This window comes from Accipiter gentilis, chromosome 7, assembly GCF_929443795.1.
Source record: "Accipiter gentilis chromosome 7, bAccGen1.1, whole genome shotgun sequence".
Classification (NCBI taxonomy): Eukaryota; Metazoa; Chordata; class Aves; order Accipitriformes; family Accipitridae; genus Astur; species Astur gentilis.
The window spans coordinates 32,692,714-32,711,310 of NC_064886.1; the positions used below are offsets into that span (position 1 = coordinate 32,692,714).

The window sequence follows — 18,597 nt, forward strand, 5'->3', positions numbered from 1 at the left end:
AGTGCATCTGGGGTCAAACCCTCATCGTTTTGATATCGGTGGCAAATCTGCAGTCGGCAGCAGTTGATGCAGCCAAGATTTCAAGCAAATGCCCTTTGGGGAATTCCCTTGCTCGGGCCTTGCCGCCGGGGACAGCAGCACCGGGAGTCATTTTCCTCTTTAACATCTTCTATGCTGCAGTAAACCCCATCACATATTCTAGCTTCACCGTTGGTAAAAGTGTGTGAAGCTCTTTGTTTCAAATAATAATTTCTGTAAGTCATTAGTATCATGGAAGTTTACGCTGTATAAAAAGTAAGAGAAATCTTCTTCCCGCAGGAGCGCACCAGCAACCTGACCAGCCCCAAACCCTCCCAACTCTTGGCCCGTTGGTTTCTGAGCTTTGCAGGTGACCTCTTGTCTGCCTGACGTACCATTCAGCAGATGTGTTACTCAGGGCCGCTGTAATCATCGTCCCTACTTCATTTTTTGGCCCACAGAAAAGAAATATCTCAGGTCCTCAGAGCACTGCCCGATCACCCCTCACAAGAGGTCTTGCTCTTTGAGAGTAACTTTAGGAGCACTTTGTCCTCTCCATGGGACCTGCCATGTCTCTGGCATTGATGGCAGGATCTAAACCAGCCCTGCCCAAGTGGCATGTAAGTGGCACTGCCCAAGTAGTGACCATGGGGATTTCCAAATGTTTGTGCAAAGAAGGCAAAATTGGAGCTTGTCTTTTCTTAAATGAAGTATCTCTGTTTCAAAAGCCAATCTCTGTCTCTGCTGTGGGTAGGACAAGTGGTAATGGGTTTAAACTGCAGCTCAAGGTAGGTACGAGGGAAACCCTCCAGGCGTCAAGGGTGGTTGGGAGCAAGAGAGACTATTTCCGAGGCTGAAGGCTGCTCCTCTCTGGGGCTGTTGGAGCTGCTCAGCCAGCACCCACTAGCAGCACTCCAGGCCAACTCGCTTCTCCTCCTCTGGGGTAAAATGGCCTCTCAAGGATTTTTCCAGCTCTCCTCTCTGTAATTCAGTATTTCTAAAAGCAAGCTACAGGGTGACAGGGCAGGGACGGTAAAACTTACACAGACGAGCAGGGCAGGGATGGGCGTGCAGTGCTTGACATGGATCATGGCAAGCAAACTCGGCAAATGGCCTTCTCGGGCACCAGAGAAACATAACCTGGAAATAAGAATAGTGATGCTGAATCCACTGGGTGTACGACAGCCTCTTCAATATTTAGCCATATAACATCTCTAATCTCAACCACCTGCCGTGGAAGGGAGTTGCGACCTGTGGGTGCTGGGCCTGCCACTGGGAGACAACTAGAGACTGCCTGCGTAACCAGGCGTAAGTTATTTAAATTAGACCCTTCAGCATATGAGGCCTTTAACGGCTAATGTCATCTGTGAAATGACCTGCTCTGAGATGCCGAATTACGTCTGAGGAAGAGGATCGAAATCTGCCCAGTCCCTGTCTGCTGGCCAGGGTTGCCTTCTCACCCAGAGTGGGATGAGTACTGTGAAGGTTGTGTGGTGATTAGCAATACATAGCCAAGGCATAAAACGCCTCATAGATAGCACTTCCAGTGTCAAAAGGGTTTTGGATAAGGTTTAATGTGCCTTAAGATTTCACTTTTGAGTGCATAACCTGTTACATATGCACTGAGATTTGTTGCATCTCATTATACTCATGAAAGTGCTGAGATAAATAACTTTCCCTAGGTACTTAAGACTTGAGTCATTTCCTCAAAAAAAATTTATAACTTTTTAATTAAGTTCAGAGAGGTCAATTAATATAAATAGACTTTATAGACTACAATATAATAGACTTTACAGATTCTGGCCCCAGTATCAGCAGTGTGTGTGCAAAGCATCTTGCCTGAAAGGAGTTTTTCCAGCACGGGAATGAAAATGTCTGTAACTGGGAACAGCACCAGGCCCTAAAACTCCTCTTTGAGCAAAGCACAGTTTAGCTCGTAGCTACTGGAACCTTATTGATTTAAAATGACTTTGGTTCCATGCTAAAGCCATGTTTGGCTCTTACTGTGAGTTATTCCACATCTGCAGAGACTTTCAGTAGCTCATAAGGATTATTTTGCAAGAGATTCCGCAATTCAGTATTACATTTGCTGATTCGAAACAGAGCAATTCATAACCAAATGTATCCAACGTGCCCAACAACCACCTCATGCTCTACAACATCCAAAACGTCTAGCTAGCATTTCTTTAGCAAATGAAATTAAAACAGCCCCTCCCCAAATTAGATAATGTTCATAAAATTGTACTCCATCTAACCTTGATGAGGTAAAAAGGTATCCATTTATTCCTCCAAATGTAGATAGGGCCACTGAGACTGGCATAACCCAGGAAAAATAGCCCAGTAACTTTTCACCAAATGTCTAAAGCAACAGAAGGCAGAGAAACTGAAATACACTGCAAAGCACAGAACCGAAATCAAAGTGTATTTTAGACATCCAGGGAATGGTTTACTTACTACCGCCACAGCGTTGGAGGACAAGAGCTCTTGGGGTGACATGGCAGTGAAATATGCAATGTTGGTGAACGTATACACAAATGTCACCAATGGGATGGATATGAATATGGCACGAGGTAGGTTCCTAATAAAAGAATTAGGAGGGTAGATAAGAAATTACAGTCATGCACAGCGAGACCACGACAACTGTGAACGGCCCGGGGGAGGTGACCCAGCTGGGTGGGTTCATCGGCCGTTTCTCTGGAGGGGGCAGCGCTTCCATCGGCTCTTTGACCCGCTGCAGGTTGGAGAGAAGGCTAAAAGTGCTGCGAGATGCCACGTCTGCAGGGGAGCTCCCTGGGACAAAAATACCACGCGCTCCCTTTGGGCTGTTGATTGGGATTGAGGCAGTGTGTTGCCAAAAAATGAAAATAGCCGTTTCTCAAAAGCCCTATGTACAGGCACCAGTGATGGAGTAAAACGACTTGTTTTGCTTTACCTTCACCTGCTCTGAAAAGGAATGGGATCCTGTTGTTCAGGTGGCTGCCTTGGCCCATCCCATGCCATAAACCTGGTCTGGTCGTACGACACCATGGAAATTTACAGTAGTACAGATAGACTTGAACTCCAATCCAGAGACCTCCTTAGAGGTGGACACCTGAACTATTTGGTATCTAACGCAATAATGCATTTTTCTCTGCGTGTCAGATTTGGAAAAAAAGTTTTTAAAAAATGTATTTAACCTGTGTGATTTTGAACAGATTTAGTAAAAATGGGAAGTGGTTTTGGTTATCCAATTTTTTTTCATATTTTGGTTTCCCCTCAGAGGCTGCAAAAATAATAAAAAAAGGCCATTCACTCCTTTTTCTCTGTATTTCTCAGCTAAGGCCATATTTGCTTTATTTAAGTCATAACTTTTCATTATTCAGCCTTGAAATTGTGGCGGTCCATTAAAATGTTGGTGTTTTGTTGGGGGAATGTATTACCACACTTTCTTTATTCCTGCTAAGTTCCCTGGACGTGCACTTTGCCACTCACTAGTGTGAAGGCATGTGCAGAGCTGCTCGTAAGGCTGCAGCTTTAATTAATTTCCATCCAGGCTGTGTAATAGTTTAAATTTCTCCTTGTTTCATTGCTGCGTGTGTTGGATCCCCAGAAATAACGAACGCTCCGAGAGCTGCTCGTGGCATTTGTCATTCCACTTCATCAGCTCGGAAATGTTGAAACATTTGAGCTTTGCTTTACTAAACTGAAATTCACTTTCCCTCCAGCTTTCCTAGCCTGATCATGATAAATCATTTCCAAGCCCCCTCCCGTACCCAGGACCAGCAGCAACCCGACGTCGGTCGCCCCGGCAGGCAGGTGCCCGCAGCTGAGCTTGGGCCGGGAGTGCTGCCTTCACCACGCAATGACTGTCTAATCTTCTCTTTCAGGTGTCTGTGGAAGAACGCCTTTGGGTGAAAAAGCAAAGCGACTTCCAGCATAATTCAACGTTTTTCTAACAGAAGTGATTCTGCCTACAGGTACTTGGGTGGCATCTCATCAATGGTTAATTTTCTGCTATAGAAGCGCTGTATGATTGGAGAGTGCCATAAAGATACTGCTTTGTCCGTAGGCTGGTTTGATTCAGTTAATGCCTCGTGCGATACATTTTTAATTTCAGTGTTTCTTTCACATGCCTGCTATCTGTTCTAAACAAAAAGTATCTCTCTCCTTTAGACAGACCGGTCCCATAGACATGGAAGGACATTGCCGCAGCTTATTAAATGAATAATATTACCAGATGGCTCCAACGTTTCAGCACTTCGAGAAAATGTGGATGGCATGGAAATGGATACTTGCCTGCGGGGATCAACCAGTTCTTCTGTTACATAGTTCAAGAAGTTCCAGCCACTGAATGCAAACGACCCTTGAAGAAAAGCTAACGCTAAATGCCCCACGGATGGAGTCATCCAAAAATTGAATGCGTTGCTTGGTGTCAGCTCTTCGTAGTTTCCTGCACAGAGAGCGCAAGCAAGAGTTTAAGCCACCCCTACCTACCAGAAACACTGTAAAACAGGTAAACTTTTGCTTTTTATCCTTTCTTTTTTTGTTCTTTATTCCTTATTGGATTTGGGACTTCATGCTCTTCACACCACCGTGGGCTGGCATTGCACTTGCAGTGCTTTCTGCGGGACGGCGTCCTGGGGAGGCAGCTCGGGCTGTATGCGCGGGCATCCCTCACTGCCATCTGTGCCGCGGCACCGCTGGCACCGCCGTGACTCATGGGACCCTTTGCCAACCTGCACTGTCTGAGGATGGCTCCTTGGCAGGGTAAATGCCTACCTGTTCTTAATGTGGGTTTCTTTCACAAGAGTTTGGTGGTGTTTAGTAGAAATACCAAAAAATAAAATGTCTGTGGGGCTAGAAGATTTATCAGGATTGTGGGACTATTACCACGGAGAAAACAAGTTTTCTGCTCTCTGTAAATGTCATATTTCGTCTTCCTTTATATGACTCATCATATACACGATAAAAACATTGTGAGCCTTTTGTGTTTTCTGCTTTCCATTAAGTCGGTGAATCAGCGAGAGGTTTTTTTGCCTATTTTTAATCTTATAAGTGACTTTTTGTAGGAAATTGGACTAGTGCCCAAAATGAAGCAGGTGTCTTCCTGCAAGGTATCGCTTATTCATTTTATACCCAGAGCACTCCAAATTTAAGGAACATACAGCAGATTAAAAAATTTCAGTAGCTACTCCAAAACAACCTCAGCTGCCCTCCTTTATTCTTTCAAAACCGACTAGGCAGGCCGGAAAGGGACTTGTTTAAGGAGATACAGCTGATTTCTCTGTTGTGCCATCCTTTCCACAGCTGTGTAAGTATACAGCCCTGCAGCTCTGCTAAACCCAGCACTCCTTCGTAGTCAGTTTGTAAGGAGGAAACAGTGCAGTAAGTGGGAAAAGTCAAGTCTATCAACAGTACCATACCCGTGTTAGAGCTGTCTCACAGAGTACCTTTAAAGATCTGTATGAAGCCCACAATAATGATAAGGGCCAGGGCTAAGAGTTTTCCTGCTGTAAATATATCCTGAATGCGCGTTGCCCATCGAACGCTGGAGCTGTTCACCCAGGTCAGGAGGACTGGAGAGCAAAAGACTGAATTCAGTGAAATGAAATTATGTTTATTTAAGAACACACAGTCAAAGCATTGAAAAACATAGACTGACGCACACATTCCTGTGGGGAGCTCTAGTGTGGCTGGGAGCAAGGGTGAGGAGGAGCGTTGCCTTTCCCTAGGAGACTCCCAGCCGCAGGGGCATCCCTGGCAGCCAGCAGCCTTCCCGGCTTCGGGCGCTGCCGGTCGGGGCTCCCCCCAGCTCTAGTAACTGTGCCTGGGTAGTGCTCAACGTGCAGGGATCGCCGCCTCCTCATGGAAATGGTGAACGTCTTCAGTCCCCGCAGCTCTGGTTTGCTTTTGCTGGCTCCATAAGTAATTAACGCAGAGCTGGTGGTGCGCTGCGCTTCCTACACCATCGCAGTTGTGAATGTCAAAGAAGACTAGGAAGGGCTCAACTGGTGGTGAGTAACCCGTGCTGGCGGGTAACCCGTGCCAGTGGGTAACCCGTGCTGGTGGGTGACCCATGCTGGTGGGTCACCCGAGCTGGGCGCCCATGGCTCTGCGGGGAGCGCAGCACTGCCCCATCCCACAAGCTCACCTGCCACCACTTTCCCTGAGACCCGCAGGGATTTGAGCACCGTTGTGTCCCGCTCCAGCCCACTGTGCTTGCTGCGGGCAAGTGGGAAGGGACTGAATATCCCGCACCGGTCACGGTGCCTGTCCGGGGACCTCTCCGCTTGCCTTTTGGGTTGTGGCCGTGACCCTAGCCTGGCCAGAGCGGCCCCTCGAGTGGTCCCATGTAAAACCGAGGCAAGCTTTGTGTGTGCGCGAGAAGCAAATACTCACGTAAACACACCATGGAGAGGATCCTGGAGGCATTATAGGGGGGGATACAGTTAGGGAAGACGGGCTGCAGGACATAGTTTGAGAAGGTCAGTGCAATGACAGCCAGACTGGTCGGGTACATGATAAGCACTGCGCTCCATAGCAGCAGAAACCTGAAAAGACAAGAAAAAGCACAAGAAAGCAGCGCTGGGGGTGTGCTGGAGGAGGTAACGCACGCTCAGCTGTGCAGTGCTTTGGGATGGCTCCCAAGGCATCAGGACCGAGCACTTTCATCCCGGTCGCACCTAACGGTCACCTACTTGTGCCTCTCCTCATCCCTTTTCTCATCTTGCCAGCACAATCCGGATTTCAAATTAAGCATTTTTAAGCAAAGCACAGTTTAGGCATGTATGGATGAGTAAGGATTATGCCCAGCGGGCACACTTTGATTTAGCTCTGTATGTCAAAGCAAAAGCATCTCTGTTGCTCCTGGGCTGACGTGTTACTGCAGCAGATGGCAGTCCCTACGTTGAAGGCATCTCTAAAGGGTTTGGGCAGGCCCGCCAGCTGCGGGCCTGCTGCACTCTTGGGGCTGCTACCAGCTCCCCACAGTCATTGGGGGGTTTCTTGTCACCATTCAGGTTGGTTCTGCGACGTGGGCCAGGGCAGCGTAGTGCTGCAGTATTCTGCAGTCGCTCAGCTGGGGTCCAGCCGGGCTGGTTGTCTGCCTCCAGCTGTGGCTGAAGGCGGTTGCACTGAATGAGGTCCCCTTGCAAATATTAAGTGTGAGTTATTTTGATTTTTCACTCTGGGAAAAAGAAAAAAAAATACTTATCTTATAAAAGCAGCAGTGGATATGGTTAGTGCTTTAAAATATTTGAAGTATTACTATTTCTGTAGTGAGAAGTAGTCATTGCAAGAAAGTGAAATCGATCTTGCCATGTACGTACATAAACACACAGGTACATACACTTTAATTCATTGATATGCATGCACAAATGCAGTGTGCAGGGATGCCCAGCACAAATGAGGATCAGAAATTCTATTTCCAAATAAGACAGTGTAATTTCTAGGTTACGTGGGTTGCTCTTTTAAAGGCTGCTCCCTCCCAGCATGCTGCCTGCTGTCAGCCCCTTAAATCTGGGACAGCTGGGGGAGCCCCTCTGGGTGCTGTTAACCTGGAGGGAGGGAGTGCTGCTTGCTGGGTGCTCCTTGGGCCAAGGTGGTGAGTGTCTCTCAGTTCCATCTTTTACTTTGCCTTGTTGTTTCTGAGAAGTATGGGGCAATCTGATGCTTCCTTTTTCTTGTGAACTACCAGAGAATTAATTTGATAAACTGGCATGATGCAAGAGCTGGCTACCTTCCCAAATGGCACTATTGTTTTTAAAACTCGGGGATTTTTTCCTTTCTCTTTATTTTGTTGTGTGACTCTCCCCCCCCCCCGCCCAATTTCTAATGTTTTTCTTCATGGTTCCAGAGCAGTTTCCTCCAATAATTGCTTTGTGCTATTTGGTGCTGTGGTTGGTGTACTCAGTTTGGGGTAGCTCTGCCGACCATGCTTGCTGGGTGAGTTAACGCAGCTGGTCCCCACTGAAGACTAAATATGGCTTAAAGACCGCAATAATAATTTGCTGATAGGGTTGGGATGCTGGCAGTGCTGAGCGAGGTCAAGTTCAGCCCTCAACACCCCTGCAGGAGCCCCAGCTGTGTGTGCCCGGCAGGGCTGCTGCCAGCTGGCAGAGCCCCACCAGTGGGGCCATGGGGTTTAGTGGGCAGAGGCCACCAGCTCTTCCCTATCGCGTTTATCTTAGCCCATACAATTTACATAGGCCAAGAGCTGTGTTTGGCTAAAAACGTTCAGTGGGGAGAATGACTCTGAAAACAGTATTTCAGGCAAAATTGGCCCTTGCTTCTATGTTGTAATATGGAGTGTGTTACAGTTGGTATTGGGTGGAATACGGTTTAATGGTAATGTGAATAATTCAATAGATTTCTGACAGTCAGTTTGCTTCCCGCTGAACTGAAATACATGCAAGACTGATAACACCAATTACAGTAAATGCAGAATTTTAGCAGAGGGTGACAAAGTTGCACTGTCAAATGGGAAGCTCAAACGAGAGACTGCATTAAAATAAGAAGGAAGCTTGCCTAAGATACAGGCCCACTTTTATCTTGTTTTTCCAGGTAAGTTTTAACCAAAGCGCTGGTCAGTCGGATCACGTTCACGTCCCTGAACATCCAGCTGTTGGGGCCGGGACTGGACCGCTGAGCGCTTGCCTTGCTCTCGCAGTGCTGCCGGCAGCTGCCGGGGCCAGGATCAGGAGCCGGAGGCCCAGCCGGCCGTGGGTGGCTGTTCTTGAGTTAAATTGCTCGTGGGGAGGTGGCGATTGCTGTGGCTGGCAGGCAGGAATTAATCCCAATATGATTACCCAACACTCTGAGTCTTCTAGGAAGTCTTTGCTTTTAAAGCACCGCCTCTTATCATCTGTTGTGTAGGAAGAGCTAAGAGTACAATTTCCTTAGCAAAGAGCAACTGTTCCAGATCAGCTGTAATTAATTTAAGTGACACAGGGCTGAAATTTCCTGCAGGCATAACTGAGTTTCAGATGTCCTTGCTATCGCAGTGCGCGCAATTTGACAAATTGAGGTGCAAACCGAAGGGCTGGGGCTGTGCTTTCTGCCCTGGGCAGCCGTGCAGAGGGAGCGTAACCGGCGCTGGGAGCCCCAAGTCCAACTTGAAGCAGGAGGATGTCATCGTGGCACACCTGGACTTACTTTGCCTGGCTCTTCAAATGGAAAGTGGGGGAATTACTGCCCAGAGGGCTGAGCTGGGGCACTGAGGGTGTCAGGAGCTGAGCCCAGTCTGATAGGCTTTCACAGTTACTCAGTAATTTACAGCACTACAAGAACCTGAGAAGTTAAATCTTCTCTCGTTGCTGACTAGGAAGTGATCTGACCTTTAGAAACAGGCTCAAGACAGCCGAGTGTAGAGAAGAAGGAAGATGTAGCTGCTCTTGTGATTTTTTTTTTTTTCTTTTTTTTTTTTTTTCCTTTCCTGAGCATTGGAGTTTGCGTGGGAAATCTGAGCTCCTGCATGTGCTGATGGTGAAAGGGATGGTAAAATAACCTCTGTGCCTGTATTCTGAGCAAACCGTGGTTGTGTGTAACGAGTGTCAATAGCTGCTAGCTGGATGGCCTCTGCTGTGTTTTTTGTTGTTGACCCTGATCCAAACTCCATTGAAGATAATGGCTATCCTCCCATCAGTGTGCCTGTGCATTAGATTATGTCTCTAATTAGATTCCCCCCCCCCCCCCCATTTTAGAAACACACTGGAATAAGTGACAATCTGTGGTGGGACATACTGTTTTTGGGAAGGTGTGGCATTCATGCGGAAGTGCCAGTCATCCCTGAACGAAAACTGAATTTTTTGCAGATATTTCCTCACCTGTGGAAAGAAATGAATAGTGTTGTTTGGTCTGGGTCTCTAATAGTCTAGTGGACTTGGTGAAATTTGTTCTCAAACATGTATTTGAGATATGCCTGTATTCCCAAGAGGATCTCAGGTTTGATATAAAAGATCATGGAGTCAAAGCAGCCTGTGAAAATAGAAAATTAGAGTGTACCCTACTTGTGCGTCATTAACAAAAGAAAACAGCTTGAAATAGATGCTGTAGTACAGCTCACCTTATCATGGCAAAAGCTGAACTGGTTTAAGAAAGTTGGAGCTAGTTTGAATATTATTAATACTATCCTACATTGCTGAAAGAATTACTGCTTTTGGAAACTTTAGATTTTTGTAACAACAACAAAAAGGAAATACAGAAGTATATTTGAAGCATGTTTTACTTGCAGTTTGGAGTGCCATTTAGCAAGGTTCTGGCTTGGACATCTCTGCTGATTTCAATACTATTGATTTTTAGTAAGGTCATACGTCCAGTCATCAGTCATTGCTGGTGAAGCAGCTATGTTAGTTGTCATGTTATTGCTGAACATTCAGAAGAAGTTGTATTTATCAGAAATGCACTAGTGTTTTTTCATGAAGTTGAATTTATTCATTGTCTTCTGCAAGAATACATCTTATGTCTATTGTTTACTATTTTGGGTCATGTTCTTTTTATGACCTGTACAGACATGCAAGCCCATATGCATGTAAGATGAGCTGTGCTCAGACGACTCCAGCAGCGTGGGATGTGACGCATTCCCTGCAGTTAGTGTGCTCATAGACAATTGCTATTTAAAACCAAGATGATTTCTCAATGAAGATGAAAGCGGGAACTCTGCTCTGTGGTACCAGACCAGAGCCCAGTGCAACGGGAGCCCTCCCTTGCCTCTTCCTTCTGCCCTGGCCAGAGCTGCTGGAGAGTGTCCCTTCTGCAGGGTAATCTCCAGCTCAGTTTTGCCATCGCCAGTGCCTTCAGCAGCATTTCGTGCACTGTCCTTTAGCTGTACTCAGACTCTGAGCAGGGCTGCTGCTTTGCAGCCAGAGCTTCTGCCAGCTCAGGAGATGGCCCTGTCCTGCCAATCTCTCTTTTATTCCGTTCACCTTCTTATATCACACCTAGCAGTGTTATGATTTTTTTTTTATTATTTTTTTTTATTTACACAACCAACTATCAATACTGCCAGGCACAGAAGCTGGGGCATGTAGTACTCCAGTGGCTGTTACGATCAAATAGTACTTCTTTGTTCCTTATTCCTGTGCAAAAAAAAAATAAACGGGGAGGATTTTGGGGGGCAGGGACAACACAACAGAAGTTATAGAGGAAATGTCGTGGTCTGGGTGGGTACAGCACGTGCTCCTATGCTTAACTTTTTTTGTGTGAATAGACCAAACCATGCAGATTTGCCATTGGGAGAATCCTTTGCCAGATGCACTAAAGCCTTTTGTTCTGAATTTGATGCTCTCTGCTGTAGAAGGATAAAATTGGAAGAGGAAATTGAACTTTTGGAGAAGCTGTGTTTTCTTCCTTGGGGGAGGCACAGTGCAGGCTCCCAAAGGGCCCTGTTCAGCTTGGAGCCCCACGTGTGAGTGCCAGCAGGGGAACGGGCGCTTCTGAAGTGGAACACTGAAGGTGCTTGAGAGAGTTCTCCAAAGCTGCAGGCTTTAGGTGGTGGCTCAGCAAAGTGCAGCAAGGGCGCAATCCTAGCCCAGCTTTACTGGAATATATGACTGAGTCCCCCCCTTTTTACACCAAAACCTACCTGGAGGCTTCTTGCCTAAGGCAACCCTTTGTCATACTTACGACACAGTTTATTTTCTTGGGAGAAAAGGTAAAGTCTCTTTGCAAAGCAAGAACAGGGGTACTGCTTCCCTTCAGGTGACAAGGTTGTGCTTTTTTTGATAATTCTTGTGCATCGCAAGCCTGGAAGCCAAGCGAGCTGCTGCCATGGCAGAGAGCTCCCTGCTTTGGGAGGTGAGAGTGTTGCTCTGTCCCCAGGTAAACGCTGGGTAGTGATCAATTAACAGGTATGTGGTTTGTTACAGCAATTGCAGAGCCTGGTGCTTTCTCTTAACATGCAAATTCTCTGAACACAGCACAGAATGAGCTGAAGAACAACTAAAGCCAGGTTTAGTTGTACTTGATTTCTAATGACTTTCTTTTTCTCCCCTAGAAAGCGTAATTCTTTTGGTTTTATGAAACTCTGATGGTTTCTGGCCTCCTTCACAGCAATATTAATGGGATAGCACTTGTGAGAGCTTGTTCAATTTTATGCTCTTTCACTTTCATGGTCCTTGCTTGCAGACTCTGTTCCTGGGAGCAGGGGATGGGGGAAGCTGCTGACTGCCTGCTGCAGCATCCCGGGGGAGTGGGGGCTTTGCTGTGCAGCTCCTGCCCCCAGCGAGAGAACAAACCTCAGTGAAGACCAGTTGAGATTTTGGTTAACCAAGCCAATGTTGTTGTTGCCTCAATCCATGCTGCGACGCCAGTGTAATTTTCTATGCAAAGCAGGACAGCGTTCAGAGGAGCGTTTCCTCTGACTGAAGAAACACGGACTTTCACAAGAACTAGTGTAAGGCGACGGCTTAAGCCTGACAAGCATAAGAAAACCACCTTGTCACCTAGTGTTTTTTCAGATGCTGGCTGTGCCCGGGTGGCACTGAGCCAAGGCAGGCATGAGCAAGAGGACACCCCATGGGATGGGGTGATTGTCTGCCCGTGCTATGCCTGCGCAGATTTAGTCTAGCTCAGCAGCCAGATACGAACTTGTTTTCCACCTCCAATGAGAAGGAATATTCTTTTCTTTTTTCCTCCTTCTTTTGCTAGTTTGCAGTTATGGTGCTTATTTTTCACAAATAAAACAACAACACGTGGCATGGCCTCTTTACTTGCAAGTGAGTGAGCTGGCCAGAAAGTTTCAATGCTTCTCCAGTGAGTTGTGAGTACGGGTTGACTATTTTTTCTTTTGAATGCATAAAAAAATATACAGTCAAATATAAATTATGACCTCTTCTCGCTCGTCCCTCCCTCCCTTAGCCATGCTACTCTGTTAGAGGTATTTTCAAAGAGAAATCATTCCCTGAGTTACCGTTTCCCCCCTCTTTGTATTTACAACACTTGTTTTGTACAGTTGCAGTAAGTGAAGTAGCGCTGCAAGCAGCTTTGATTTATGGTAAGTAGCTCCAGCCTGGCTTCCCTGATGCGTGAAGCTCCTCAGTACAAGGTACTGATCATTCATGACCGGCACACAGGAATGTCACTTGGCCACAGCATCATTTACTGCATCGTTCTTTCCTGTCATGGACTTTATTTAGTCGGAGAGGGAAGTGAAAGCATCCATCGCCTTCTCTCGGAAGGCAGCACCAGGAGCTCTGTGTAGGGGCGATTTGGTATTTCTAATGAGAACAGAAAGAATCATTTTGCAAAAGCGTTTTATTGACAAATGTTCCCTGTCTCTTCCAAGTCAGATGTATTTTCCACACAAAATACTTAATACAAATGTGTTTTCAAATTACTTTATAGAGATAGGGTACTTACCCAGCTAACCCACCAAAAACCTCTGTGACGTAGGAATAATCCCCTCCCGATTTGGGGATAGTGACTCCCAGTTCAGCGTAACATAGCGAGCCAAGGGCAGCCACCCCGCCGCCAAGCACCCAAATAATGAGAGCGAGTCCCACTGAGCCGGTGTGCTCCAAAACTCCTTTTGGCGAAATAAAGATCCCAGAACCAATGATATTACCTGGAAAGGACAAAAGGTTTGCAGTGAGGTAAAAGTAAGTGAGAAATGCCCTTTTTTCTTTTTTTTTCTTTTTTTTTTTAATTAAAAAAACCCCACACCAACCAAAACAAACACACAGCCCCCACCCAACCAAATAAGACCCCCCATCAAACCTTCTCTTCCAGATTTTGCACAATTGTATTTTATCTGACTACACCCTGGGGAAAGCATTGCCATTTATTAGCAATCACGGACGGTAAGCACGTGCTCAGCTCTGCTGAAGCCCGTTAAGACTCGGGCGAGCATCCGCGTTTGCAGCTAGCAGTTTTGCGGCACAAACGCAGACAGCTTGCACAACTGTCTGCTGTCACCCACCATGCCCAAGTATTTTATCAGAAGGAGTTAGAAGTGTCTTTATAATGAAGATTTTAATCTCCTGAGAGGAATCTAAACAAGGCAAGGCCCATCTTCAGGGGGGCTGGGAAGTAAAAAAAAAAACCAACAAAACCCACACTGTAGCATTATCTATAATGTATGGGCAAGGGGTGCTCTTGCCAGCAGGGCAGGTTTAAGATTGTGCTTGACAAGTCATCTCAAAGTCTCAAATATTAGAAATTAATTGATGTTTTATATTTGCAATACCTGTGCTGCTTAGTCATCACCTACAGATTTTTTAAAGGGATATTGTGGGGTGACTGAAATATCAGACAATGTGGACTTTGTGCTACTAATTTTGTTTGATTAGCCTGTGAGCCGAGGGAGTGCTGGGTGTAGAAAGGGAGTGCTGGATATCATAGATGCTCTTTGTTTGCATGGGGCCAGGGCATGGTTGTCCTCCCAGGCCAGCAGGAACTGCTTTGCAAGAGGTGCCTTGTAGCTGCTCAGGGTCTGGAAGGAGAGGTTTTTGTCAGGCTTGGGACTTGCTGAGCAATACCCAAATAGCACTCTTTTCCCAAAAGGATGTGAAGACCTGGCTGTCATAGGATTCTGCTGAGGGCTTTCTTCTTTTATGAGTTAGTATTAAAATCCTCACTGACAGAGCCGAGTTTTGGCCTATGTTGTTGAACAGCATTTCTTACCAGTGTAGACATGAAAACAGAATATTGGATACCGGTCGTTAATGAGGTATTGTCACCTAAACCAGCTTCCCTGCAGCCTTTGAACCTGTGTGTCATCAAATCTAAGCTCTCTTCCTCCCCTCTGCTTTATAAATGCTTTTCGGCTCACAATGTATAGCAAGCTCCCTAAACACATCCAGTTATGCCAAATTTTGCCGCGTTTGCCTTCAATTCTGTCCTCACATTTCTTAAAGCAGCTCCTGGAAGTGCAGCTCATCCAGCCCGTCTGCCCTGGTTGTGCTCGTACATAGCTGTGTGTTTGCAGCACGCGTGTTGAAGCAGATACTCTGATCTGTGGTTTGAAATGAAATTAAGGTGGAAAATAGACAAATCCAGCAACTGATAAGCTGGTGGCTGCTTCCCAGCAAGAGTGGGAGGGTTGGAGGTTGCGGGGACAGCCCTGCCGCTGCCAAATCCCTGCAGGATTGCCCAGATGGTTTTGGGCTTCTTGGAGCAATGGGCTGCTTGTGGTATGAGGGTCTCGCCACAGGTGAAGCCATTCCCTGACTATTAAAGTGTTAGTATAGCATTGCAATGGCAAACCAGAGAATATGACTAAATACAACAATATGTAATGCAATAAAGATACATTCTTGGGATGGGGTGGTGGGACGTGTGCTGTGCCTTTTCTGTTTGCTGGCATGCCAGTTTGTGAAAGGGCACTGCTGTGTATGGGGGCTGTGTCCGGTATAAAAGCTGGCTTTTTAATATTACACCTGAACCATGTTACAAAGTGCCCCCAGGCAGCTCAACCTGCAGCGCGGTGGCTTCGAGTAAGGCTATCTGAGCCCAGCAGTAAGGAAATATCGGTACAGATTAAAGATACAGATGCAGGCCCCCAGCAAGTTGCAAAATTGGTTTTAAAAGGCATGACATTGAAAAAACCTTTTTTTCAACTTTTTGTTTTAATTTGTAAGCTTTGCGGCTGGCCATGTTGCCCTGCGTAAGAGCCCTTCCATGGGTGTGGGCAGGCCAGAGTAATTTTCTTTTCAGATGAAAGCTGAGAGCCACAGCTGCCATTTTAGGAAATACACTGAATAGCACCAAAATTTTGATAATTTCTTTAAAGCAACGTTATTAAATTTTATATCGTCCCTGAAAGCCACATAAAAAGAAAAAAGATTTGCTAGTGTTTCGTTAAAGGGCTCAGCAAGTGACTTCTGTGGCGGGCTGGTCTGGCTCTGCGACCAGTGCTCAATCCGCTCTTCAGCGCTCTCCCACAGAGGACGCTTTTTGGAGCACGAGCCATGAGGTGCCTCTGTACCAGTGACACAGGGGACCCTCCCGCTACATGGGACACCATCCTCCACAGATGGGTGCAGCGCTGCACAAAGGCTGGGGCCATCTCAAGGGGTCTTACTTAAAAAGTGGCAAAATGCCAGGCAGGGGCGGGTTTGTATTCGGGAAGGAGCTGCATGTGCAAGGAAACCGATTACAGGTTGACTCAAAGTCTATTTTAAATGCTCCTTTTGGCAGGGAGGACAGCTGTGCAAATCTCCTCCCTCTCGCCCCTGCAAAGACGGGCCCTGGAGCAGGGATGTCCCTTTGGCACTGCAGCTCATGGACGGAGAAATGGGGAGGTGTAAGATGGGTGGGAGCAGGGAGATTTGCAAGGGAAAGGGAACAGCCAGCCCTGCTCACCCATGCTCTTCCCTCCTTCCCCTCCAGAGCCGGTGGCCAGGTTGTGCTCAGCAGCTCCCAGTCTAGAGACTGTAAAATACGATGCGAGGGACGGAGGTTTACTCTGGAGAGGAGCTGAACAAGAGAAGATAAGTTTGCAAATCTGCAGACATTGTTTGTAAGGAACACATTTTGTGTGTGTGTGTGTGTGCGCGCATGGGCTGCGTTTTTTAATGTCCATGATGCACAGATAAGGTTAAGCCAGAAACAAATGGCTTAAATGGTGATGGAGGAGATCAAGGGTAGAGCTCAGGAAAATCTTGGCAGTGTTGAGATGTCAGACATGGAGGGAGGGAGGCCCTCAGAAAGACTGAGGCATCTCCCACCTGCGACCTCCTGGTGCAGCTGGCATGGACAGCCACCAGGACCAGAAGCACTTTCTATGCATTTAAAAAAAAAAAAAAAAAATAATCAGATGAGGGATGTAGATTTTATCAAAACTAGATCATACTAGAATAACAGTAAAATTAAATATTGCTATCCTTTAGCTGAACTAGCACAGGGAGCCCTAAGCAATGCTACAGCATTAATCACGGCAGCTTGTGCTGAAGGAACGGGTTTTGATGCAGATGAGTCGCACAATATTATTCACGGCACTAATAGATTTGTTCTGGGTCTTCCCTACTGGGAAGCTACGCGGCTGGAGTGGAGTGGTGAAATCGTTCAAGAAGATATATGAGGAGTTAATGTATTGGTAAAGCGTACATAATACTTGATAAAATTTATGGGGCTTTTTGGTCATAGTTTCTCCTGCTGGCTGAAGCGTTGCAACATATTTAGAACAAACAAGCTTTGCTGGAAGACTGCTTGTGCCCTGTTCAAGAACTGTAACAAATCTTGAATTTAAGCTGAAAAAGAAATAGCTGCCTTAGGAGTTTAAAAACTGTCTTGACAGTCTTTGGTACTGCTGTGTGCTGCAGTTGTAACAGTGATGCATATGGAAGAGGGTCTTAAGTTATAAAGGACCGTTAAAAATGTTCCGCTACCTACCAGCATAGATAACCGTGTGTATCTCTGTTTTTCATAGATCAATGTACCTGAAAATACTGCAATTGTGGGAGGAGCTGGTGGTGTTTTGGGGAGCATGCTGAACTTTGGATGCACCACTTTTCACCACAATAGATCTGTAGGTTTTAATTGCCTCTTTGGGATGGACAATATTCCCTTCTGGCAAGCCCAGCACTGAACAAACAGGAATCGCCCAAAGACGGAATAACCCATAAATGAATCCCCTGGCTCCTCTCACGCAGCCTCCTCCTGCTCAGTGCTCTCTTTCACCTTAGCTCAGGTTTGCTGCTATTTTTGGCAGCAAACAGCAGATGCAAATACCCATCCTTCAGCAAGCTCTTGGCGGGAGCTTCCACTCCCACGCTTTGTGTCACCTTTTCATTGTGTCAGCACATGGAGAAAGGATAAAAATCCAAACACAGCGTGGCATCCCCCAAACTGATAACAGATGAGAAACCCAGAAAAATCTCAAAGCTGACGTGCAACTTTACAGCGTGGTGTCTCTGCAGACCTGTGCTGCGTGGGGCTGATGGGGTGACCCCCACGCGCCGCTGTGGCTTTCGTGCTGGCGAGGGGGTGAGAGCCTGACCGTGTGCCTGGCTTTCGGTACGTGCTCCGCCGCTTCGGTGTGATGGGCAGACCTGCTGGCAGGGTGGGGAAATTGGGAGATAAGTGGCGGCAGCGCCGTGGGGAGCAGTGTGATCAGGCCATGCTGTGATGGACCCAGGGAAAAGAGAGACAAGTCCTGGTGAGGCGTAACCGCAGAGATAAGGTGGCGGCAGTCGTCTGGGATGGCGGTGATAAAGCGCAGTCTAAATGCATAGACAGATAGTCTACGGTGTGTGTTTTTTAAATGCTTGCGCTTGGCACTGTCAAAGCCCGGAATCTCTCTGTGCTTTGGGTTTCTGCCTATAGGAAGGGGTATTGCTTGTCCTCGGCAGCCCGGGTGATGGGCAGCGAGGGGCATCGGCAGCAGGGCTGTTACTGAAACCCAAATTGCTGCAGGGAGGAGACGTCCATGGCATAGCGTGACTTAGAGTGATGCCCTCCTGTTATGGCAAGACTGCCAAAGCAGTCTTTCTCGTGTGCAGGTCTGTATTGAGCTGGAAATAGCCTGTACCTTTTTTTTTTTATTTAAGGATAATTCTTCCCGGGTGCAGCTACCCGAAGGAGCGGGACAACCTTCTGGATGGTGCTTTCACACAAACATTCACGGGATTCTTTTGTTAAACTAAGTAGTTAATCATATTTTTA

At 46.7% G+C, this 18,597-nt stretch overlaps 1 protein-coding gene across 1 annotated transcript in view; it reads right to left on the minus strand.

The window, feature by feature from the left end:
- SLC7A10 (solute carrier family 7 member 10) overlaps positions 1-18,597 on the minus strand; it is a 45,322-nt gene that overhangs the window by 4,072 nt on the left and 22,653 nt on the right. Inside the window, 7 exon segments of the mRNA XM_049806580.1 lie at positions 1,062-1,158; positions 2,274-2,377; positions 2,473-2,596; positions 4,294-4,447; positions 5,448-5,573; positions 6,397-6,548; positions 13,354-13,558. Coding sequence (XP_049662537.1) covers positions 1,062-1,158; positions 2,274-2,377; positions 2,473-2,596; positions 4,294-4,447; positions 5,448-5,573; positions 6,397-6,548; positions 13,354-13,558 — 962 coding nt within the window.